General features: G+C 55.1%; 1 protein-coding gene across 10 annotated transcripts; it reads right to left on the reverse strand.

Moving 5' to 3' along the window:
• Nucleotides 1–2,932: 2,932 nt before the first annotated feature.
• Nucleotides 2,933–25,539, reverse strand: KLF11 (KLF transcription factor 11). 10 transcript variants are annotated; one of them, XM_067008159.1, is made up of 8 exons: nt 25,024–25,355; nt 21,283–21,452; nt 19,471–19,969; nt 18,777–18,941; nt 18,151–18,246; nt 11,469–11,738; nt 9,242–10,205; nt 3,576–6,233 (listed from the first exon to the last, which is right to left on the reverse strand). In XM_067008159.1, exons 4-8 carry the CDS (start codon nt 18,894–18,896, stop codon nt 5,953–5,955), a joined length of 1,731 nt encoding a protein of 576 aa, XP_066864260.1. In that variant the 5' UTR covers nt 18,897–18,941; nt 19,471–19,969; nt 21,283–21,452; nt 25,024–25,355; the 3' UTR covers nt 3,576–5,952. The 10 variants fall into 10 exon arrangements, with proteins under 10 accessions (XP_066864268.1, XP_066864265.1, XP_066864260.1 ...); XM_067008162.1 differs by having other exon boundaries at nt 18,777–18,821; nt 19,471–19,612; nt 25,024–25,258; XM_067008167.1 differs by lacking the exons at nt 18,151–18,246; nt 18,777–18,941; nt 19,471–19,969 and adding an exon at nt 2,933–3,483 and having other exon boundaries at nt 6,028–6,233; nt 25,024–25,371.
• Between the last annotated feature and the right edge of the window lie 96 nt (nt 25,540–25,635).

The raw sequence follows: 25,635 nt of genomic DNA on the forward strand, positions 1-25,635 counted from the left end.
AGAGGTGGGCGGCTCGCGGGGGCGCGGAGGCCGCGGGCGTCGCGCGGAGGGAGCTGGGGGCGGGGAGGCTCCCACACAGGTCTGCAGACCCTCAAGGGGGCCCTGGCTTCGAGCCCGGCCCCGTGCCGGCAGGAAGTTTCCCGGCAGAAGCGCTTCTGAGGGTCCCCGGAGCTTGGGGTTTCCGCGGCTTGGGTCCCCCGCGCGGGGAGCCGAGCTCGGGTGCGCCCCCTCGAGGCCGACCGCAGGCCCCCCGGCCCGGCGGGCGGGCCGCGCGGCTGCTGAAGCCCAGGCCCCGGCTTCTTCGGGGGCCCAGAGGTGCGTGTGCGGACTTGCTGCCCCGCTGTGGCCCTTTGGTAGGGGTGTCTCTCAGCAGAAGCGCCTGGGCACCACCCGTCACGGCTCGTGTAATTCCCCCCCACAGAGCCATCTCCCTGGGTTCCAACATCCAGCCGGGTGGGCATGGGGTCGGGGACCGCGCACACTGAGCCCGAGGCCCCGCCAACGCCCTGGCCCACCGCGGGCGCCTTCTGTGCTCTCTCCGAGCGCCGCATCCGCTAGCGCGGCCCTCTAACCACGTCGGGTGGCCCTTTGAGACGTGACACATGAGACACGGCTCCTCAGCCCGGAGACGGACACACGCCGCTGCGCGCAGGACTCGCCTTCGGTTTCAGGGTGCTCCCCTCCCCCCAGGCACCCCGTCTGGAGATCTCCAGGGTTTTCTGGACCGTCCTCTCTTTCTCGGCAGTCTGCCCCTCACCCCCAATGCCTTGGTGTCCCTGGACCCTCAGCTCCGTCTCCTCAACTCGGGGACTCCTCTGGGTCCCTGCTGAGTTCCTGTCCCTGCACCACAATCTGGAAACTTCCTCAAGGCAGCAAATCTGGGCACTCACAGGATTCACTTGTTTCCTGTCTCTCAGGGTCACTGTCTTTCATGACCTAAGGTCCAGCTCCTGGAAAACTCTCATTTGATACCTTTTGTCTGGGTATTTTGGGTGTGAGGGTCTGTTTGTTTCCTGTTACTCCATCATGGGCAGAAGCGGAATTCATATTACTGTCACATTAATGTTTAAACGGTCGCAACTTGGCCACTTAGCACAGTCCCCGACCCTCCTGATGGCAGCTGTGGCAACACAAGGATACTCTAAGCGCGTTCTGTTATTTCGGGGCCCTTTTGCTCCCTTTGCTAGAAAACTAAGGTTTTCTTCCACGTACAAAGTAAAAAGCGCCAGACCCTGAGACAGGCACACTACCTGCTGTCTCTACCTAGTCTTCACGTTATAAATAAGGAGACTAAAGGCAGAGTACCTTTCTCAGCAACACATAGCTAGGTGGAGTCAGACCTGCAGCCAGGCCTGCCTCAGGCCAAATCAACTCCACCTACGAAAGCATCCTGCCAGGGGTCTTGCAGACCTTCCCAGGGCCCCTCTTCCCTGGACTCCTTCAAGACTAGAGGTTCTGACCACTCCAGTAGGAACTTGCCATATTTTACTGAACATTGCAAGTCTAACCTACCTGCTAAAATATAAGCTGCCCCGTGATAGAAATCGTATCACATCCATCCATCCATCCATCTATACCCCTACCCACCCGTCCACAAGTCTTGTGGGACCCACAAGACTTACAATCAAATTCAGTAAAACTGGCAAGTTCTTCTGAGTGGTTAGAACCTCTAGTCTTGAAGGAGTCCACAGAAGGGGAGCCCTGGCAAGGCTCCCGGAGGTGACCGCCAGGGCTGGGCGGTGAGAGCTTAGCTGCCACCACCCGACCTTGTCATCATCCACTCTGCCTGTGCATCTCCTCCCACAGCACCACTGGACATGTAGCAACCTGTTTCTTTTTTTTTAAAACACAGTCTTCTTTTTTTTAAATTAAATTACAATTAATCTACAAGATTATATTAGTTTCAGGTGTACAACATAGTGACTTGATATTTTTCTACATTGCGAAATGATGACCCCTGTTAAGTCTAGCTGCCGTCTGTCACCACAGAAGGTTATTACGGTATTATTGACTATATTCCTTATGCTGTACATTACATCCCTGTGACGTTTATTTTATAACTTGTTTCTTCTTTATCATCTTTGCTTGTTGACCACAGTTTGTCTGCTGAGCTGAGAACATGCTGGGGTTTGCAGAGCCAGCTCTGGGCAATTCTGCGACAACTAGGCTTCCTAGAGAGTGGTGAGAGGCTTTTGAGAACGAGCCTCCCTAACTTAGCAGGGACTGAGTGTGTCTCACCCCCCCTGGGGTACGGTGTCCTTGGTGCCCGGACTTCCTCCCAGGATGGGGCCTGGGTGTTAGCAACATGTCTCAAGTCCTTAATTTAAAAAGTCCCTAAACAAAGAGGCAGGTTGAAAGCAAAGGAACAGTGGATATTACAGCCAGAAAGTAAAACCTTGGTGACACAGAGGGAGGAGAGCAGGTACAGAGTCACCAAGTTGAGGCTAACAGGCGTGTGGCCGGCACCTAGGCGCAAAGGGGCTTGGAGTTGGAGAGACTTTTCTAAGTGGATTGCTAAATGCAAAGCACACTGTGATCCTTTACCGCCTCCCCACACACCTGCACGCACACACACACACGCACGCGTGCACACACGCATAACCGGGACTAGCGTGGCCTATGGAATCACATTCCAGAATGGCTGGCTTGGGAAGGCAGTCGGTCAACAGGATTGTGACAGGCTGGCTGCGGAGCGGGAAAGGAGCCCAGGGCGCCTCCGAGGTTTTGCACCTGAACAGCTAGAAGGATGGACTCCCTGTTCTTTTTAAAGGCAGCGGGGTCACTGTGAGAAAAGCAAGTGTGGAGGAGATGAGGGGTTCAGTCGTCTCAAGTTTGGGATGCTGGTTAGACAGGTGTCAAGCAGAGAGCTGGATACAGGAATTTGAAGCCAGGTGCAGAGTGTAAAGGAGAGACATACATGCGGGGCTCTTCATGGTAGAGAAGTTATTTTTATCCAAGTCCCAAGGCTGGCAGAGATCACCAAGGTTGTCAGGGGAATAGAACAGGGGTCAGGGAGAGGAGCGGGACCAGCGACGGAGCAGTGCGCTAAGAAGGGAGCAGCACAGTGCGGCCTGCAGGGGAACCCAGCAACCGTGTCCAGTGCCGTTCACAGACAGGCACGACGCGGACCAGGAGCTGAGCCCACGCAAGTGCCCGGCCACACCCACGGGGCCATCCCCTGTGGATGCACAGCGCCAGCAGAGCAGGTTCGAGAGAGAACGTACTCCAGGAGCAGGAGAGAAGACTGTGGCTCCCTGACGTACCTTTAATGCCTGGGCTGGGGGTGGGGGAAGGGAGGGAAGAGGCTGCCTCCCATACTCCCCTCTTGACACACGGAGGGCACGAGGGTGAGGGTCACGGGTTACCCAGCAGCCACGGTCCTCTACTGCCCAGACCGGTCCTGACGTCAGACTGGCCAACACAGAAGCCGCTCCTTCACTCATTTCTTTCAGAAACGACCCTCCAAAGAAGCCAAAGGGTGCCCTGAAAGCAGAACAGAACCCCAGAAAACAAAGAGGAGGGTCAGGCACTGGGTACACTGGAGTGCAGTTAAATGACACAGGACACAAGTCCAGTTTGCAAATCAAAAAAGTTTTATATGCTCCCAAGAAAACAGTTACATCACACATACTCATTTAAATAATAAGTCAAAGTCTGTTACATAAAACATAATTCTGAAACATTTAAAATCGTATTAACTACTTGAAAGGCTCAAAGTCAAAACAGATCAAGCACAATTGCTCAGGCAGTAAAGTGCACTGGGGGACGTGCCGCCCGCGCCCTCCTCCGATGCCCGGGCCGCAGCGGAGGGGCTCCACGCTGAACACGCACCGCGGAGTTCTGGTTCTCACGTTGCATTTTTCAGATGAAGCTGTTTCCCAATTTACAATCTTTCAATCAACAGAGGGCCAAAAATGTTGTTTACAGAAGGTATTTCAAAGTCTAATCAGGAAATGGAAGTGTAAATCAAAACTTTTTTTTTAAACACATCTATCCTTTAGCAACAACACTGCTCAGAGAATGAAGTTCAAGGTGACAAGCAACCGAATACTCAAAGGACGTCGTATTATATCTACCAGAACATTAGTAGGACTAACATTACTTTGTGTGAGTAAGGAAAATATCCAAATTTAATGCCACGCACAGCATACACACAGAAATGCTTATGCTGATTCAAGATATGAGTGCAAGAAAGAACTGGGTGGTGGGGAATCACGAGCTATAGGCATTTAATTCTGGTTCTCTTCCAACTGCAGCACGTCTCATGCCCAGCAGGATTACTCAACTACAGAAGTCTCCAAAGACACGGAAGCCCACTAAACGCACGGCCGGCGCTTACAGACCTGTCTGTCAATTAGCGGTTGATACTACTTCATGGGTATCAAGTAACGTATAATGAATGACCAGGCAAGGGTTATTAGACTAAAAAGACCTGAACACAAAACCTGATTATATTTATTCAATATTTCACCTTACCGTCATTTTAATAAAGGTAAACGCAAATAAATAAGAGGCAAAGACAAAAATCTAAATACATACGGCACAATAAAAACCATTCCCAGGCTCAAAGGGCAGAGCAATATCACCGTGTTCCTTACATGCACTCTCTTGCCTGGATTCCCAATGCTGCCCAACAAAAGCAGCCTCAGCAGCTTCCTGGACACCTGGACACCGGGGTGCAGTCTCTGTAATGCTAGGACCTGTGCTCACAGCTTCAAAGTGATGCCCACGGTCTATTTTCTAGGCAGCCTGCAAAACACCCCATTCCAAGTAATTTTCTGTTTGAGCAAAACAATTTCCTTCAAACAAAATGAACAAAAGGACAGCTTGGTAGCATTACCGCCGCTTAGTGTTAACTTGCATTCCCCATCGTTCTTAATACTTAGTAAATAAAGGAATCAGAGCACTGGAGCTGGACCATATGCATGTCCGCTTCACCTCACATAAGCTTTACTTTGGTGGAAAGTTCCTCCCACTACTAAGGACATCTTTTTCTCTAAGAAGTTACTCTACCCACAAGACACCTGGATAAGGCCACAGCAAAAGAAGTCAAACTGACAACTGACAAAGCAGCTGGGTTTGAGTGCTTACATTTTCTTTTTTGGGGGTTTGAGGTACAAACAGGAGACTCTGAATGGTCTGCTCTCAGCAAGAGTACAGACACTCAGACCCTACAGCAGCTCTCTGTTCACCGGGTATCTACCGAGTATCTACCGAGTATTTTAAATTAATCTCTGGGGTACATTCTTCACAAGTCACACCATGGACACAGGTGACTAAGTTCTACTTAACGAAAATTTTAATTCCTTGGGCTACAGCCTTAAAGAGATGGTTGTCTGAAATTTCCCTTGAAAATGTTATGAAGAAGCTGAATGCAAAGTTCCCCCCCCTCCATTTCTTTAAGAGGCCTCTATTCAACCAGTTCTGATTCAAAAAAATTCTTAGATCTAAAAGGCCTGATTACAAAGTTGTAAAGTTTTGTTGTCTGGATAATGCGCCAACTTTACTAAAAGTAGGGTTATTATAAAAACGTTGTTAAACATTGAAAAGAAGATTGTAAAATCATCTATATAGAAACTGGTAATTTGAGAACAATATAAATTTTTTTTATAAAAAACAGTATAAAAATTAGTAACCTGTCTCATTTATACAAAACAGGAATAGGAAGGTTGTAAAAAAAAATCCAGATTTTGTAAAATTTATTGCCGAAATGTTTGTTTGAATGCTGGTGATTTAGAGTATCAAATTTTCTTCCATTTTCCTTAAAAGAACTTCTGAAACTACAAAAGATATCGAACAGGGTTCCCCACCAAAAAAAGACAAGTTAACATACTTTCATCAGAACCAGCTCCCCTAGCCGTCAAGACAATTTCTTTTGGAGGGAAAACCATCACTTCCATTCCTGAAAAAAGGCTTTGAAAGATTCCCATCCACAATTCCCTGGAGGGCCTTTCATGCAGAGGCTGGCAGGCGCACCAGCGGGCCCCCAGGGTTCTCTGCCGAGGCAATTCTGTTCAGTTTGCCAACCTCCGCCTGCCAGCCAGGCATCTTCTTGGTGGTCATATGGCGCCGGGCATGCTTTGTCAAGTGGTCGCTGCGCATGAAACGCCGATCACACACCGGGCATACGAACTTCTTCTCCCCAGTGTGAGTTCTGCGGTGGCGAGAGAGTTCATCTGAGCGAGCAAATTTTTTATCACAGCCGTCCCAGCTACAGGTGAAAGGCTTCTCTCCTGAGAGATAAGAAAACACAAAGTAAAGAAAACATAAATGCTCAGCACCTTATTGGACAGGTTAATTCACGTCGTTTTAAACCTGTATTCATCAAAACCTAAGAAGCGAGTACTATCCTATTATTCTGGTATCAGGTTATTTGCAAGTCAAGATGCATTTCTTCCCGCCGCACCTAAGATGTAATATGTCAGGGCCCAAAGACGTCAAACTAATCTAATCCTTCTAAAGATACTTTTAAATAAAAATACATCTTTGACTGTGAACTTGGGGTAGGAGGTAGATTCTTGAAAGGAATGACTCCTTACCCCTGTGGAAGATGCACATCTAAAAAAACTCCCTCCAAGGACTTGCACATCTTCTCAGAATCAGTCATTCCATCTTCATATTTTGTCATTACACTGACAAAGAGGTGAATTGCAATCAGAATTGCAATAATTAGAATTCTAACAGCTACCTTCCTGTTGTTACAAGCTTCAAGCATCTGTCATTCGCTCAAAGTTCCAGAGCACCCGGCAGGTGTCCTGCCCGGACTGTGTCTTCCTGGGGGTACAGGGCTGAGCGGGAAGCCCTCGTCCGCAGAGTCCTCCTGGGCCTCTCCGGCCAGCAGGAGCGCTCCCTCCCCTGCATCCTGAAGCCCTGATCCTGACCAGGTTGTGACAACCATAGACCGCTTGTGCAACCTCGTGAAGGGATTTGTTAAAAGCCGTTGCGTGCTGTCATGTGACCTACCTTCCCGAAGGTTTATGACTTGTCTAGTTCATCCATCTACGTGCAGTTTAACCCCCAGCACAGCACTTTGTATGACAAGTGGTGAATAAATAGTTTTGAATGAATGAGTGTTGGAGAGAGATCAACTAAATTATCTGATGTTTTTCAAAGCTGATTTAAAAGGAAAATTCATTATCACAGTGATGCTGTGATGGATTTCAAAGACCCCATGTTGAAAGCATAAGGCTACCTGTTTCCAGGAAACTACCACCAGTGCTGGCAGCATACCAGACGGCCAGATGTTGGACAGAGAACCACCACCCTTTGGCGTGGGATTTATAAAGTGCCCTATGCTTTCAGCATATCAAAAATGTAGCCTTTGCTCACTCGACCTTATCCTAATTGAACAAATTTTCATGTTGGTTCAGTGAAAAACTATCTTATCTAAGGTAAACTTATCCAAGGTTTCTATTTCTTATGAAAACTCCAATTTAGTGTTTGTGAAATAACACAAGAATTTGATTCTTCAGAACCTTTACGGTTACTTAAATTTAAGTACTTTGGGAAACCTGAAAAGAGCTTCTATGATCACCTTATCTTCCCACCAAGGGAAGCTGACTGAATAAACAGTAAAACCTCATTCCACTGCTTCCCCACATGTGGAATCTGTGTTTGGATGTGATCTGAAGTTCACCTCAGCAGTCTCAGTGAAAAGCAGGGCTGGCCAAGTCAATGAGCCCCTTAGGGGTGCCCGTTCACACCGATACAGCCACAACAGCGACCCTGCATCACCAAGGACTAGCGTCAGGCTCTTGGGACAGACACCAAGAGTCTATATCCAGTGAGATCAGACACGTAGGTGAGTAACTAAAAATACAAAGGGAGAATAAGGTGAAAAACACAACAAACCACTAGGGTCAACTAAAGAGGGAGAGATCAGGAGAGGGTTCTAAGAACTAACTTTGGGACGGCCCTTAAAGGGTTGTCAGTAAGTAGAGACAAGCAGAGGGTGAAGCGCAGCAATGTGGAACTGGAGAGAGACGGTGAAGGAAGGGAGGCACGTTCTTCACAGGCCAGGTTTGGGGCCTTAGCCCGGAAGCACACAGCCCCTTCCACAGTGCGGAGGACACGTAAGGCCCGCCTTCCAGATGCGGCTTCCTTCTGCAAGCAGGAGCTGCCACAATTGGGAGTTCTAATGTGCTAATTAGAAACCACTCTACCAGGAAAGCATTTCAAAGTAAAGTACTATGACAACTCCCTCCAATTCAGCCTTTCCTAAACTGTATTTCACAATTCACTGCTGTCCCCCAGGCCACCAGCCAACATCTGGGGTTCCACGATCAAGACAGTTTACGAAGCACATCTTTACTGCAGAACCTGCGACATGCTAACCGGGCTTCTTGTATGTACGTATGAGTGTGACCCTTTGAAAGGTGAGTTTAACAAGCGGACTATTTAATCACAGGACCCTTGAAAACAAAACAACTGACACTAACTCACAGAACAAGAATGTCACAGAACACCCGAGACGTCCTGCCCTGATCAACTACAGCAGAAGTTCTATCTACCAGGCAACCTCAAACCTCCGCTAAACATGGTAGCCACCAGCCCCATGTAGCTATATAAATGCAACCTTAATGAAAACATAAAATTCGGTTCCTCAGACACACTGTTCACATTTCAAGTGCGTGTGGCTAGCGGCCGCCCTCCTAATGGACAGAGAACGTTTCCACCGCTGCCGAAAATTCCACTGGACGGAGCTGGTGGGACAATAAAGAGATCATTAAGTCATTGCGGTTAGTTTCTTTTCTAAGTCCTTCTGAATTAAAACTACATTATTTCATATATATATATAGTCCTTTAAAGTTCAAATATTCTAGAACTCAAACTTTTCCATACTTTGGAGAGCTCTTTCCGCACAGTAAGCCTAAGGAAGTCACACTGATGTTTACTGAACGTGAATGGACACTTTCTAAAATGCAAAGAAAGAATGTCCACTGCAATGTGAAGAGAAAGGGGGAATGTGAACCTCACCCTACAAGCCTCTCAATCACAGGTTCACAGTCACAGAACTATATTACATTTTAGCTACTGGGGTGACCGGATACCATGTTCTAGGAAAACCACTGACAGCTGTGCTAACGTTCACCCCAAGACTACGAAGGCTTTTCAGAACCAAAGAAAGATGGCCCCCTTCTCCAGTGGTTCTCAGCTTCGCTCCCACTCAGAGGCGGCTGGACGCGTGTGTCCCGATCACAGGGCCCGACATTCCCCACGCCCTACCTGCTTCAGTCCTCACCTGTGTGAGTGCGAAGATGAGCCTTGAGGTGGGAACTTTTGAAGTAGGTTTTCTGGCAGCCTGGGAAGTTGCAGACATAGCTCCTCCTCCGGGAAAAGTCCACCTGAGGGGTGCAGTTCTGACCGGACGCGATGAACACTGGAGCCGGGGCAAGGGGCAGTAACCTGCTGTTCCCCACTGCCATGCCACGAGACGAACACGCGGCAGGCTGCGGGAGGGCCCCCTGGGGCAGAACCAACATCACAGTTCCCTGAGGCACAGGCGGTCCCACGAACACGGGCTGGGGCACTGGAGCAGCGCGGGGTAACATGGGTTTGACGGTCCCTGCAGACACTTGGGGAGGTGGATTCAAAAACGCTGATAACACGCCACTCTGTCCAGTCACAGGGATCATTTGGCAAAGGACAGGGGGACTAGGAATGGGGACAGAAATCAGAGGGGTGGCTTTCCTTGGCAAGTCATTTTCATAATTCTTTGGTGAGCAGGTCTGAACTGCAACGGGCCACCCCGCCTGCTGGCCTTTGTCGGTGGGGCTCAGGCCACTGGACTTGTGCAAACAAGGCTGACAGGACGCTGAGTTAACGCTGAGCACACGGTCTGCGAGGTATGTGTCCTGCACAGCTTCAACATGCCCCAGAAACCGCGCTTCTCCTTCTGCGCTGGCCAAAGGTTGGTGTGCTTGAGTCTGGGTGGTAGGAATGTAGGCATTAGCAGGACCACCCCCAGTGTGGCAAATGACGCTTGTCACCATGGCCCTGCAGTGAGGGCTGACAGCTGGCTCCAGCAGCTCTGGCTTCCAACCAGGCAGGGCCCTCTCTGCCCTCTTGCTCAGCACTCCGGCTGCCCCAGTAGAGGCTGGGGGGACGGCCACGACCATGGGTGCTTTGGAATCAGTTACTTGGGAAGGAACAACTGTCCCTGTTGATGGCTCCAGGAGGTCAGGGCTCTGAGGAGGAGTCATGCACTTTAAAAAAAAAAAAAGGAAAAAAAGTACTGTGTGAAAAGGTTGTTGTGGTTAAATTTTAAGGAACTTACTTTGATCATGTTGTCCCCAAGGTCTTTACAAAGAAGTATCTAGAAAAGACCGGTCAAAGTCTGCTCACAATCGCACCCAGTGGATATAAAAGCTGCTCGAGACACTTTACTTTCTAGCTTTCTCCCCCTTTCCCGACCTCTCTCAAACCCATCCATTTGCTCGGTTATAAGGACGCCAGTGCCATTCCTGGCCTCGCACAGCTACTGAAATGAACAATTTGCATATTAGGGTTACAAATGAGAAATCAAACATATTCAAAATGAAAGCTTTACACGATAATTTTAGATTCTCAAAAATTTTTTTTAAATCTCAGTGGTAATCATTTAACACACACGTATCCAATCAATCACACACGTATCCTGTGCCTACTGGATGCGAGGTAAAACCTGTCAGAATGATCCATAAAAGGCCCTGCTCTAACTAGGGGTTCTGCCTACAGCCAAGCCTCTGTAACACCTCCCCCACCACTCCCACTTATCTTCAGCCTCTCAGTGGACGATCCCAACGCTGAGACGTGCTCCGGGCAGCCAGGCCCACTACCTGTACAATCCTCTCCACTACCCACAAGTCTCTTCTCATCCCTCTCCAAGTCGGTTTTCCACACTCTCCTTCCAGGGTAGGCTTCCAGTCCAGGACAATTAGATTATAATTTTTAGTTTTGTTAGCAATGACAGCTCTCGACTTCTCCAAGTTAAGAAGCAGTTTTTCCAAGTAACTTCATAGCTGTCGCAAGTTAAGAAAACAAAAACCAAAACCAGTGCTTGACTGCACCCAATTCACCCAAGAAAGAAGCTGGCTGCCAAGAGGCCAGGGTCTCAACCCAGCTAACAAAGGCTGTCTGGTGCCAAAGCACAGGCTTTCGCCAGCTGCGGCAGCTGATCCTGACCCTGGCCTGGGGTATCTGGGGGAACCTAAGCTTCCACCCTCAGTTCCCCAGGGCAATGAGTACATTTTGCTTTCTCCCATCAATCTGTACGTTTCAGCCTATGGACGTTTTCACCCCGTGGCTGCAAGCTATGATCAATCAATGGAAAGCAAGCATATTTTCAAAAGATAAAAGAAGTTTTCACCCTTAGGACCCATACAGGGGAGGGTATGAACTTGCTTGCCAGTTTCAGGTGAATCTCCCCAGGATCTATTCAGCATGTTTACTGAAGGTACTCCAGCCATTGCACAAATCGCTCCTCTTACCAGAGTAGATAAAGAATGGAAGTCCTTTGGTAACTCGGGTGTGGCTGCGTCCACGTGCACAATGGTGGAAACATCCCCAGAGTCAGAGACAGGTGTGAGGGGTCTTATCTTTAACAAGTCCCCTTTCTGGGATCTCTGACCCCAGGAGCTCATGCAAACAAGAGCCTCGACAGCTTCCATGTCGTTCTGCTCCAAGATGCTGCACGTAGACCTCTCGCTGTCGTGCCGCTTCCTCTCCAGGATTGACTCGCATATGTCCATGATGTCAACCTAAAGTCGACACAACACGGCGGCTGAGTCCCTGGAAACACAAGGAGGGGCACCGGGACAAGACGGGGACGCGCACACCAGAAGCCCGCCCCGCCCCCCGGCAGCACGCGCACGCGCTCTGGCTTCCAGGGAAGGATGCCGGCCGAGCGCCGAGGACCACTCTCTCCGAGGCAGCGTTCTGAGGCGGGGGGTGGGGGTGGGGGTGGGGGTGGGGGGGGTGGGGGGAGAAGAAGGAATGGACTTGGTCCGCCAGCAGCTTCCACGTAAAATCCTGACTGTTAACAAAGGTTATTAAGCTAGTGTTCTCCTTCGGGAAATGATTAATAACACCTACTTCCAGAGATGTGAGCTGCAGTGGCTAGTACCAAACTGTCCCCGGGGAAGGAGGAAAAGACACTGACGGCTGAGGTTGGGTGAGATGAGAGCACAGCCCTTCTGAGTCGGTGAAGCCACCAGAGAGTCCCCACAGACGCTCCTGCGACAACCCCGGAGGCTCCACACCAGTGAGGCCGTCACTCAGCAGAGCCCTGGGAGGGAGAGCCTGCGCTGGCTCAGCCCCGGTCCCCACACCCAGGAGCACCGATTCACACCACAAGGCCAGCGCGGGGAGAGGATGAAAGTGTAAGATGTGCCACAAGCCCGGGCCCCGAGGACTTTGCAGCGCAGCAGACCGTCTCTTGTCAAGCAAGATTGGGGCGGGAAGCGACTGAAACTAACTGATCTCTTCGCAGAGAAATTTTACACCTACAGATACACACTTCCACTCACTTTGCCTAAACATCCAACCTGTCCTGCCCAGGTGCCCCCCAAAGCACACAGCCAACGCCGTCGCCTTTACAAACGCCGCTCTGGCCCCACTTCTGCCCGCAGCCCGGGCCTCGGGACGAACTGTGAAGTCACTGACGTGCGGGCTGCCGCCTGCTTGGCCCACGGGCGGGCAGGGACAGGGCGGCGCGGGGCTCCCACACCTCTCTCTCGGCCTCTCAGCGGTCCGCGCGGCTCGACCAGGTCCCCAGGTCCAACCAGCAAACTCCTCGCGGCCCTGAGGCCCCGACTGGAGCCCGCCCCGTGCAGCCTTCCCGCCGGCCTTTGCCCCGCCCCTTGCCCCGCCCCCACGTTCCCACAGCCCTTGCCCCGCCCCCACCTTCCCGCCAGCTTTTGCCCCGCCCCCTCACCCTTTCCACCGCCCGTGCGCCGCGTTCCCACAGTCCTTGCCCCTCCGCCGGCGCCCCGCCCCCGCCGCCCGCGTGCCGCGTTCCCGCCAGCTGCGCCCCGCCCAACGGCCACCACCTCACAGGGCCTGGTGACGTCATGGCTGGAAATAGCCCCGCACCTGAAGCCGGCGGGGCGGGGCCGCTGCGGGAGCCATAGACAAAGCTGCGCAGAGAGCAGTGCGAGGCACACGCCCACTTCCCGCCCCTCCCAGCGCGGCCTCGTGTGGCCACCGCCCCTCTCGGCTCCCGAAGCCGCCCGAGCTCCTAACGGTGCGCGCGCGGTAATGCCCCAAGCGCCCCGGGCCCGCACTGGCAGCGCGTCCCCGCCTCGCCCCTCGCTCCAATGGGCGGCCACTCACCGCGCGTGCGTCGCCCGAGCCCGCGGAGGCCGGCGTGTGCATGATGCCGGCGGCCGGGAGGCAACAAAGCGGCCGCGCGGCGGGAGTTCGGTGCACGGCAGCTGCCGCACGTGCACGGCGGGCGGCGGCGACCCAGAGCTCCAGCAGCCAGCGTGCGCCTCCGCCCGCCCGCGCGGCTCTGCCCTGGCGCGGCCCTCGCGGTGCGGGAGGGGCGGGGCGACCGGGGAGGGAGCGGCCGCAGGGGCGGAGCGCGGAGGCAAACCAAAATACACCGCGCCCCTATGGGGCGGGGCCTGGTGGGCACCAGCCAATGCGCGCCTAGCCCGTGCGCCTCCGGCCAATGGGCGCCGCGGAGAGCCGCGTGATCAGAGCCTGGCAGCGGCGTGATCGGGCAGGGCGGGATGCGGCATGTATTTTGGTGGCGGCGAGGGGGCGGAGCCTGAGGCCCTGGAAAGTAGGGGAAAGGTCCCGGCGGCGGGGGCGCGGGCGCCGGGGGGCTGCGGCGGCCGGCGGGGACGGCGCAGCTGCGGCCAGGGAACTCCCCGAGCGTGTTGCGATGGCTGGGAGGAGGATTACGCTTAAAGGGGCCACCGCCCGCAGCCTCCCGGAGTGCAGGTCCCCATGAAGTGAATCCGTCCAGCAGAGGCGGCTCACCTGGAGACCTCAACCCAGATTTTGCTTTCTTGTTTTTTAATTGGTATTAATCTACCGTCGCTCTTCAGAGCGCATCCCTGGCCTGGACGAGTTTTGAAAGCTGGCTAGCCTCAGGTGACATCGCCTGCGTCTGCTCCTTACCGCAGGCACCCAGAGCCCGAGCTTCTAGGCCTGTGTCTGCCACTGACCCCGGTCCCCAGGCAGCTCTGGGCTGCAGTTTCCGCTTAGCTCAGTAGGGGTGGAGGTCAAGACGGGTGCCCACCCGAGAGGCACCTGTGAAACCCATTCTTCCCAGACCAGGTGTAAGCGTCACCCCCTCTGGGAAGTCCTCAGGCCTGAATGAGAGAGATGCCTAGGACACCTTTTTTTCCCCCACTACTTCGGTTGCCTGTTTCTCAGGGTGCGGTTTATCCAGTTCTGCAGCTCCAAGTTCCTGAAGTGCAGGCTGTGTTTATGTGTACCCTCACAACCTGCAGCGAGGCATGAGACAGCCCTTCATCCATCCACGTGGCCCACATTTGCTGGGTTTGGATATGGGTTGGCACAGCGCACGGTGCAGAGGCCACAGTGAGGAAACCTTGACCCTAAAAGCTAAGAGCAGGTGAAAGTCGAGGATCCCTGCACTGTGGGGATTGGCTCTGAGCAAGAGAAGCCCTGGGCCCAAGGAACAGGCCGTCAGAGCACCAGGGGAGGGCCTCCCCCTTAAACTGATAAGGAAGCAGGTGGGACCCAGGGCTCCGGCCAACTTGTTCCTCAACAGGCCTTCTCTGTTGGGCAGAGGGCTGACCTGCAGCTTCTCTCCGTTTCATCTTCAGATCCTTCGCAGTACCTTTCATGGCCTGTAACTTCTGTTTCTTTAGTTATTAGTTAATTGTCTCTCCACCAGAAGGAACCCTCCCAAGGTTAGGGAGCTTGTCTAATTCATTGTGAACCCCCAGTGCCTGGCTCGCTGCAAGTACACAGTAACCACTGGTTGGATGAGTGAATGAAGGCCAACACCATCTGGCCTACCCACTTGGACATGCTGCAGACCCCTCTACTTCAATGTCCTTGAAACTGAACTTCCATTCTACCCCAATCCGGATTTCTCACCTTAGGAAGGGCACCACCAGATACCTCATTCCTTCACCTAGAAATCTGAGAGTCACCTCTGACCCTTCCTTTTCCTGCACTTGATTCCTTCTGCCAATTACTTTGTGTTCTTCTTCCTGAATCTCTCTCAAACTCTTAACTTCTCTCCATCACCTACTCCTGCTCTGGTCCAAGCCACCACCTTCTCTCACCTGGATTATTCCGCGGCTTCCCAACGGGTCTCCCTACCTCTAGCTTCACCTGTAACCTGTGCCTCATCTCACTGCCACAATGATCTTCTAGAAGTAGAGATGATACCAAACCCATAATCAAACCCTCAGCTGGGAATCCAAGCAGCTATGGGACTGAAACGTACTCCTTAGGTGGGAATCCATGAGTCAGCGTAACCAGGCCCCAGCCAGTGCTTCCTGCATCACTCTGACCAGTTCCCCAAATCCCTTTCCCTCCTGCCCCCATTGCCTCCGGACGGAACCCTGTGCCGCCCACGTCAGGTCAGATCACTGTCTTCTGCTTGGTACGTGGCGTTCCTTCTGTGTGGAACACCACAACCCTTCTCCACTTTTACTCTGTACGACTGCAGCGTGGCTCCTCAGCGAAGCCCTTCCTGACTCCCGAACAGCAGCACGGCTCAGCCACGTGCTACGTGCAGGGTTTTGGAGTCACACCTGGATGCAAATCCCAGCTGCCAGTGTGGCCGGGCCACGTGGCCGGCTATGTCTCTGCAGAATAGGAGGTGGCATCGACTCTCCAGGAGTCTGGAGCACAAGCTTCTCTCGCCTCCAGCTCAGTTTCTGCTCCCTGGACAGCAGGAATACCTGGCAACTTGGGCAGCAGGCTGGCTCGGGGCTCTTCAAGCATGAGGCCCTACCCTTCTGACATCTGTCCATGTGACAGAGACACAGGTCTTCGCTTATGCTTGTTCCTCCTCTCTTCTTCCCCACCTCTACCCAGATACCGCTTCTCCATGATGCCTTTCTCCTCCCCCCCCACACACATACACACACACACACACACACACACACACACACACACACGTCTGTGGTTGTCACGCAGAGCCATCACCGAGGCCCTCATTGGCACCAGGCCCCACAGACCCTCAGGCAGAGCGCGGTCCAGCAGGCAGACTGGGCCTCGACACAGGTAACTCCTGGATAAAGTAGAGCACGATGCCCCCAGCTAGACTGCCACCACTTTCTCATGGGTCCTCCCAGAGAGTCTGTGTATACGGAAAAAATACTTTTACACAGAAGGTAGTGTTCTGTGCACCTTCTGCATCTTGCTTGCTGATTTCACAACATGTCTTGGGGCCTGTTGCAAATCAGTACAAAAGAGTCACCCTCGTGATTCATCACGGTTAAATACTATTCTGTTATATGGACGTGTTGTACTTTATTTAACCACTCCTGCTGAAATCACTGGGGTATTTAGGCTATTTCCAGTTTGCCAGGACATCGTGTCCATTCATTGTTTGCCCACACGCAAAAATAACTACAAGATTACTTCCTAGAATTGGAATTGCTGGAAATGCTCTTGCATTTCTTTTCCTTTTCCCCTTTTTTCCCTTTTGATAAATTTTATCGAAGTATAGCATAGATATAGGGAAGTGCAAAAACTTAGGTGTACAACTCGGTGAATTTTCACAAGGCAAACACACTTGTGTCACCAGCAGGGAGGTCAAGAAACAGTATTAGCAGAATCCTAGAAGCCCCCTCCCTGACCCCATCCAGGATAATCCCTATCATGACTTCTAACACCACAGGATGTTTTTGCACGTATTGAAACTTGTACAAAGAGAATCATATGGTTTGTTCTCTGTTGGGTCTGGCATGGAGTTGCATGTAGGTGAAGATCATTTATTCTTGTTGATACAAAATACAGCACAGTGTATCCATCTATTCTCCTGTCGATGGACATCAGGACTTTCCAGTCTGGGGCTGTTACGAGTAAAGCTGCTATGAAAATTCTGATACGTGGGTATGTGCATTTTGAATTGAGGAAAATTGTCAAGTTGCCCTCCAAACATGCTTTTGTGTCCATTTACCCCATGAACTGAACTGCAAAGCCAGTCCCCCCTCCCTTCACTAATACTGAACCATCTCGAATTTTTGACCTCTACCAAGCTCAGTGGAAAAAATGAGAACTCATAACAGTAGACTGCATTTCTCTGGTGGAGTTTCCTTGAGAGTTTTTCATGTATTTGAAAGCCATCGTGATTTCGGTTTCTGTGAACTTGGAAGGAATTTTAAATGACAGTACAGGAACTTGAGCACGTCTGTGCGCTGAAGTGAAGGGCTCAGAGGAGGAAAACGAGGGGTGCAACAGGGAGAAGGAAGGGACGGAGGTTGGGGAGTGGTGTCGGGGGGGGGGGGCTGGGGGAGCGCATAACAGGCAGGGTGGCCCTGGGCGGGAGGGAGGACCCGCTTCATCAGAGAACAGCAAGGGGAGGAGGAGAAGGGGGCTGGGGAGTCAGGAAGATTCTGGGATGCAGAGGAGAGACGGCCAGGGTGATGACCTGTGATCTACCTTCTTGGTGATGTTAGGAGCCATCTGCTGGGGAGGGGGCCCTGGGGAGATGAGAAGGGTTTGGAACAGACTCAGCGGGAAACGTGTTAAGGACTTGGCCAGGGAGAGCAACAGCAGTTGCCACCGCGCTGAGGACCCGGTTAGGGTGCTGGAGTGACCCTGAGCAGAGTATTGGGGTGGCGTCCGAGCTCCTGGTGTTAAAGTGCCGGATCACCTGGGCAGGTCCCTTTGTCATCTTTGAGCCTGTTTCCTGACCTGCAAAACAGCCGGTCGTGAATTGTGACCAAGTTAGCTTTCAAGGTTTTGTTATGGACGAGAAAAAGAAGGGCAAAGAATACATTTCTTCCTATAGTTAAGCACCGTTTAAGGACTATCATTTACTCAGAGATTGTATCCTCCTAATTGTTTCTTGTTACAGTGTCATGTCTTTTCAGGAAGCGATGGTGATAGCAGATGGTACATCATACTCTAAGTTGTGAGAACAAAACGTTGGCAACCCTATGGCAGCCCCTCAAACTTGTCCTGAAATTTTATGGTCAGTGAAATGCCCAAACCTGGGAAGCCCTGTACCAGATGTTTCCAGAGGTCCGTTCCATCTTGGGTAACCGTGGTTCTACGAGGGTCGTCCTCTTCCCATGTTGAACTTGGAGGGGCTGATCTCAAGGCCTAGTCAGAAACAGGTGGTTGGCGTGACTCCACTTCACCCTGCCCTGGGCCTGGCAGCTGCCAAGAGGCAAAAGGACCCACAGCGGGCGGGCAGACTCTTCCTTTAGACCCTCAGCATCCCCTGTCCGGCTTGCACACTGGCCAGCCCGGGCTTTGCCAGCTCCTGCATATTTCAGCCTTTGGCCAGAGCCCAGCTGTGGAGCCAAGAGGAACAAAGTGAGTCTAGAGGCTGCCTTCCCTGCCCCGACTGCTGCTGGGGTGGGGGGGAGGGCCAGGGAGAGCTGGCTTGGGAGGGGAGAGCTGGCTGCTGGCAAGGCCTGGGTCCGGCCCATCCTTCCTGCCTTTCTCTTTCGCTGGGCTGAGCTCACCATCTGGAAGCCACACAAGGACCGGAAGGAACATGGTGTGAACTGACTGGCTGCTTGACCGACAGGCTGGTTGACTAAACGACCTAATCAATGATTGATGAGTGGACGGATTCATGAATCACCGACCCACCAACCCCCCTGTTGGATGACTGATCCACCAACCTGACAGCAGGCATCCGTCACTCCTAACACCCTCAGTTTCTTCATCTGTAAAATGGGGTAGTAACTGAGGACTAGAAAGGTGAAGCAGCCCTGGCTGGCACAGGTGGAGACAGGCTCCATCTCTCAGACCCACGTCCACTGCGTCTTTCTCCCAACCATCTCCTCCTGGAAAACAGGTGCTAAGAGCACGTGTGAGTCCTGTGAGTGGACCTGGGTGGTGGTGGCGGGGGCCTTGGCAGCTCCCACGAGACCCAAAGGCCAAAGGGGAAGGTCAGCTCCTCCCTCTACACACACACACACACACACACACACACACACACACACACAACACTTCATGGTGGCTGCGGCTGCCTTGTGGCTGCTGTGCTCTGCCTTCTCTCTGTGTGTCCCCAAGGCCAGGGCACGACCTCTCTGTGTATTGCATCTTCAGACCTTCTAAGAGGGAGAACCGGGCTGTGTGTATGTCAGGTCCCCAGGCCCGGGGTAGAGCGGCCTCCAACTTGCAACATTTGCCAAAGGAAAGCTCCGGGATGCGGCCGTGGGCGTGGTGGGCCCCTGGAGGCTTCTCAGAGGGGATGGCTGCTCAGTGGGGCCTTGAGAACCTGGGCAGGACAGCCTGTGGTGCTGTGGGGACCAAGGAGGGACCAGCCCAGCCCCTCCCCTTTGCTCCCACCATTTGGCAGGAGAGACTGACCTACAAACGAGGGAATGTGCTGTCCACAGCGGCCACACCGGAGGCGCAGGTGCGGGGGGAGCAGAGGGCACCTGATTCCCTCTGTCTGAAGAGCTGGCGGGAGGGCCGTCTGGGACCATTTCCGCAGGAGATGTCATTGGAGCTGGTGTTAAGGGATAAGTGGGAGGTTAGCCGTCCAGGGAGCGGAGGTGACGTTTCAGTGTTGACAACACACCTCATTCACCTGTGCGTAGGCAGCGGGTGCCCGATAGGTGGAAATAAGCCTGGGGAGAGACCTGGGCTGAGAGCAGCCAGCCCAGCGGTTCTCACGCTTGAGCAGCATCAGAATCCCCTGGAGGCTGCGTGCAAACACACTGCTGGGTCCACCCGGCGCGTCTGATACAGCAGGTCTCCCGTGGGGTCAGAGAGTTTTCATTTCTACCACGTTCCCAGACGTCGTTGCTGCCACCGGTCCAGGGGCCAAGCTGCGAGAAGTACTCCTCTAGTCCGCCCTCCTCATCTTGTGGGAAGAGAAACAGACCCAGAGAAGGGGAACGACTCATCCAAGTCACTCCCAAACGACCAGAAGCTACGCCTCCGGGCTCCGTGCCCTCCACCACACCGTGAGGCCCCCTGGAGGCCACCCCAGGGCCTCTGTCCTGAGAGCAGCCCCAGAAGAAAGCCCTCAGAGGCCAGTGCGGTGTCGGGCAACAGCACGAAGTACCTGCTGGCCGAGGCGGGCAGCCTTCCAAGCGTCCCCGTGGCCGCCCAGGCTGTCTGCCCGGCCAAGAGCCTGTACCTGGGCGTGTGCCAGCCCGGCTTCCCCAGTGACCCAGTGTGGTGCTGGCACCAGCCCAGGCGGGCAGCAGGGCCAGCGGGGCGGCAGCTCGAGGTCTTGGCAGAGTGGCGGTGGAGAAGCGTCTCACAGGGGGACCTGCATGGGCCCGCGAGTTCACACTTCCTGTGTGTGGTATAGAAAGTGCCTGGGCTGGCTCCAGGCAGAGTGCCAGAGTGAACGTGGAGCTGCCCTCACGTGTCCTTCTCTGGGGACCACTGCCATGCAGTGTCACCCAGTGCATGAAAATAGTTGCTTCATATAGTCTGCCCACTTTTCTAGTTCTTTATGATGGGAAGGTAAGACTGACGCCTGTTACCCTCTTATGGCTGGAGCCGGAAAAGAGTAGTACTTTTTTTTTTTTTTAAGTTACTCATTCATTCATTCATTCATTCATTCATTTATTGGCTGCGTTGGGTCTTCGCTGCTGCACGCGGGCTTTCTCTAGTTGTGGCGAACAGGGGAGCTGGAAAAGAGTAGTACTCTTTTTTAAAAAAAGTTATTCATTCATTCATTCATTCATTCATTGGCTGCGTTGGGTCTTCGCTGCTGCACGCGGGCTTTCTCTAGTTGCGGCGAACGGGCTGCTCTTCGTTGTGGTGCGCGGGCTTCTCTTGCTGCGGAGCATGGGCTTTAGGTGCGCGGCCTTCAGTAGTCGTGGCACACGGGCTCAGTAGTCGTGGCTTGCGGGCTCTAGAGCTCAGGCTCAGTAACCGTGGCGCACGGGCTCAGCTGCTCTGCGGCATGTGGGATCTTCCCGGACCAGGGCTCAAACCCGTGTCCCCTGCCTTGGCAGGCGGATTCTCAACCACTGCGCCACCAGGGAAGCCCGAGTAGTACTCTTTACCTTTAGCATCTGGGTTCCTGTTTTATTCCTCACCAGTGCACGTGCATACGCTCCCCGCTCTATGCTCCGTGAACGACTCAGAATGTCCCATGCTCGTCCTCTCTGCCCAGAACGCTGACCCTGCCCCCACCACACACATACTCTTACTCACCCTTCAGCTTCTGTTGCGATTCCCCGGGCCGGGGCCCGTCACTGGGCTCCTGTGTCTCCCTGTGCATCCCAGTAACATCCGGTTTGCCTCCCCTGCAGCCTGAGAGGCCCGAGGCAGGTTCCACCACCTTGTTCCCTGCTACATTCTCATGCGCTGGGCCTGTTCAGCATCTGTTGAGCAAAGGCGTGAGGCAGCGCAACACACGCACCCCCCCCCCAACATGAGTGCGAACGCACATGCGTGCGCACACACACGTGCTTCGTGCAGTCTTCAGGCCCTGCCCTGCGGCTCGTGGACGCCCAGGCCCTTGGCCGTGCTTCCCGCCCTGTGTGAGGTGCAGCTCCGTGGGGAACGGCCAGGCTCCTGGGCCCCTGGGCCCTCAGATCCCTTCGCCATCCCTACCCTGGGTCCCAGCAAGCGCTGGGGAAGCTAGGGAGCCCTGTCGGTGTGGCCGCCGCGTACACAGCCCTTTCTCCCGGAGCGGGGGCCGGGGCACAGTGGGAAGGGCAGAGAAAGGCTGTGCGTTTGCTGTTTTGGTTCTTCCAGCAAATCAGAGCCACCTTCCCAGAAGGCCACCTGGCCCTGAGCCTGCTGCCCAGGGCCCTGCTCTGGGGGAGGGGATGTCGCGTGGGAGGGCTGCTGCGGGGACAGGCCGGAGGGACTGTCCTGCTGCCTTCCCTCCGACGGGAAGGTTTGTTCAGGTACAGCTGTGTTCCACCAGGCATGGAGCCCCTCTCACGGGTGTCCCCCACCATCTTGTCTGTGTCTGGATTTCATCTCAGCCTTCACAGCCCTGCCTCTGGCCCTACTATGTCCTGTGTCTGGTCCAGCTGGACCCAGAATCCTGTCTCTGTAGCCCAGAGCGGGTTTGCAGCTCCCCTGCTCAAAGCCCCTCAGTGGCTCCGCCTCCCTCTGGGCCAGTTCCAAACACACACGGCAGCAGAGTGAGAAATTCAGGTCCCAGGCCTGGGTCTGCGCCCTCAGGGTGTCACGGGAAGCCACTGGGAAGGCGCCCACATCAGCAGGAGGGGGCCAGGGCCAAGGGGTGGACATGCGCCCACCCCTTCCCGTGGAAGGACACCCTTTAAGGGGGAGGCAGACGGCTCCATCACACTGTTCCTCCAGGTCTGCAGCCTGAGTCCCCGCTTGAGGCCCTCACAGCAAAGCTCGGCCGCTCCGGAGCAGGCCCGGCTCTCCGCTCACGTTCTCCATGTTCTCCTCCCAGGGAGCTCCTGCCCAGCCGGCACGGTCCAGCATCACCGTCACCTCCTCTGTGAAGGCTTCCCAGATCACAGTCTCCAGGCCTCCCCACACAGCTTCTACCTCTCTAGACTCTGGTTAACTCCCCACCTTTCTGAGAGTCCTGGGACAGGGTCATGGGGGATGTGGGCATGTAGGGCCACCCTGCATCCCATCCTTCCAGAAACCCTGCCTCCGGGAAACCCTGGGTAGGAAGTCATGGAGTGGGACGGCTTGCCTTCCTCTGCGGAGGCCCAGGCTCACCTCCCTGCTCTTGCACAGTGGCCAGGGCCTGGCAGTGACCTTGGTTTAGCCTTCACCCTGAGCGAGGCCCAGGGGGGAACTGGGGGCCAGTGCAGGGCCCTGCAGCCACCAGTGACGGGGTAGGTGGAGGACGCGTCCGGGGACGCTGCGGGTGTGGCCTTAGCTGTGGTTCTTTCCTGTTTGCCGTGCTGGTTTCCCAGCTTTCTGACGAAGAGTATTTTCTGTTGCTTGCAACCAGGACGCCTGCCGAGATGCACGGAGAAGCCAGAATCCCCGCACTCGGCACCACATGCCCAGGGTGAGGCTAGAGCCCAAGAAAGTTAGCCTCCCCCGCCCTCTGGCTCCAGACTGGCACCCCACCTGCTGGCAAACTTCCCTGGGGCAGGAACAGAATGGCTGAAAGTGTCCCCGGAAACAGGCTGACTTTGCATAGTTCCGTCAGGGATTCCCGAGCGGCCCCAGGCGGCCCGGCCCACGGCACCTCTTCCCAGAGTCAGAGGCCAGGTCACTGCAAACCCACCAGGCCACCCACCCTCCACAGGCACAGGCACACGCACGCACGTCTGTCACGGCCGCGCCTCATCTGCGTAAGGCATTGGGTGCCACTTGAGACCCTGCCCTCCCAGCACTCTCATTGCGGGGGTGCTCGAGCATCCCCAGTTTCAGGGCTGCCTTCTCTCAGGGCTGCCTTCTCTGACTACGCTGGACCCAGATGTCTCTCCCAGTCTTCTCAACCCTCCAACCCCTTCTGTCTCTTGGGGTCACACACCTCTCCTGTCCCCCCCATGAGGCCTTCATGGATTTGGTCACAGTTCTGTCCTGCCCCCTGCAGGCCCCTCTCCCAGGCTCGCCCACAGCTCTCTGTCCAGAATCTGACAGCATCCTTAGAGAGACGCTCCCTACAGATGCGCTCTCCAGCACGCTGGCTTTGTCTACACTGGCAAGGTGAAACGAGTACCCCCAGGATGGAGGAGCCCCTGAGCAGACGACATCAGACTACGTGAGGAAGACGCCAGGCCGGAGGATTCTCCGAGACGGATGATGCCCGCTCTGGGCCTCCGCTGGGGCACCGCTCCCCACCCCTGCTCCACGGACTGCCTCCCCACCCTCTCAGGCTGGCCGGGCAGCCTCTTCGCCCCACACCCACTCCAGGCCGCTGTGTCCAGGCCGCTGGCTGGTACCCCCAGCCAGGTACCAATGCCTACCTTGCTCTGCCTCATCGAAGCTCTGGACCAAATTGTTAGTTAGGAAAGGGAGAGAAGACGAGAGGAGGGGAGAGGAAGAGCCGTTGTTTCTTAACAGAAGGTGGGGGGCAGGCGCTTGGTGCCGGGGGACAGGACGTTCTAACGGCCTCCCTGGCTCACAGACCCTGAGCAAGCTCAGCACCCTCTCCATTTCACAGAAGTCCCCGAAGTTGGTTTTATTACGGCTCCTGTTTTCAGACTGCAGAAACTGAAGCTCAGGAAAGGCTCAGTGAGCATGCCGTTACCCAGCAGACAGCTGCAGCGCCCAGGCATCGGCTCCGTGGGTGTTTCTGTGTGCCTGGGACACCTCTATAAGTACCACTGGATTCTGCTTCTCACCGGTCCCAGGCCCCCAGCTCGGGGTCCCCCTCCCCTGGCACCACGTCCTTTCAAGCTCTAGATAAGAAGGGCTCGCTCAGGGACTGCAGTCACCTCCCTGCAGCCTGTGAGCCCCCAGGGGCTGTCCCCACAGGGACAGGAAGGCAGGGAGCAGCCCACCCAGGAGCTGGGCAGCTGCAGGCAGACCAGCGCTTGCCTGGAGCCGCAGGAAGGGTGCAGGCCCGGGGGATGCCACTTCGCAGTTCGCTAAGTCCCCACGACTCTCCCAGGAGCAGGTCCCTGACTCTCGGTGCAGAAGCAGCCGGGGAGAGGCACTTTCCCAGAGGGGACAAGGGGGAGGAGGGGCAGCATCCGACGTCCTCAGGCTTCCATACGGACGGGGCTCCCTCCCACCATCCTGCTGCCCTCTCCAGACGCCCGGGAGTAGCCAAGGTGACCTCCCCACATCCCCGCCCAACCAGGGGGCTGCCCGGTGCAGGGCGCAGGGTCGAGGCTGGCCCGGCACCCTCCGGGAAGCGGCTTCCGCCCCTCGTGCAGGCGTGACGCCGTTGGGACCGAATCCCTCCCGCCTCCCGCAGCCCCGTTCTGTGCTCCAGGGTCCAGGCAGGGTGTGGAGCTGGGGTCACCAGGCCCAGTTTGTCTGGCCCCTGCTTACCTCTCGGTGCCTCCGTTTCCCCATCTGCGCCTCCAGCTGTGCCTCGGGCAGACCTGCGCTCACACCCGGGCCCTGCTGCCCCGAGGTGGCTCTGTGACAACGCCCCTTGTCCCCGTGTTGTCGCGGGCCTGATGGGAAGAGAGGAGCTGTCCCCCTCTGTCCTGGGGACTGTCTGGAGTGTGAGGGCTGACGGCGCCCAGTGGGGCTGTGACCCCGGGCGCGGGGCCCGGGAGCCGGCCTGGGGGCGTGTTCAGGGGCCGAAGAGCGTTTGGCGGAGGCTCCCGGCCGGAGGACCACCCCCAGCGTGGGCAGCGTGAGAAAAGCGGGTCACTGAGCCCCGCCCCCAGGGCTGGGGCCCACGGGAGCAGGACATCCGGGGCGGAAGGCTCCTGCTGGCGGCGGGCCGGCCCGGGGCCGGGGCACTGGGCGGGGCCTCAGCCTGGCATCCTGAGAGCCGGCCCGCTGCGGGGCCAGAGGTCCTGCCCGCTCCCCCGGGCGGCCTTCAGGCCCCAGCGACGAGCGGGGAGGAGGGCGTGGCCGGGGAGGCCCTGCGCCAGCCGCATGTGACTCTGTCAACTGCAGGGGCCTGGAATCATCTGGAGGCCAGAGCGG

The sequence above is a fragment of the Kogia breviceps genome, chromosome 11, assembly GCF_026419965.1.
Source record: "Kogia breviceps isolate mKogBre1 chromosome 11, mKogBre1 haplotype 1, whole genome shotgun sequence".
NCBI lineage: Eukaryota > Metazoa > Chordata > Mammalia > Artiodactyla > Physeteridae > Kogia > Kogia breviceps.

Bases quoted from the DNA above. Each gene is read 5' to 3' on its own strand.
- KLF11 (XM_067008159.1), bottom strand. From the start codon at position 18,896: ATGGAGCCTGTCTCCACCTGTGCCAGCCAGGGCTGCTTCACCTTTCTA. The intron at 11,739-18,150 runs GTACAGGGCTTC...TGTCGACTTTAG, and splicing joins CGGACCTCTGGAAACATCTG to GTTGACATCATGGACATATG. The intron at 10,206-11,468 runs GTAAGAGGAGCG...TTTTTTTTAAAG, and splicing joins TCCATTCTTTATCTACTCTG to TGCATGACTCCTCCTCAGAG.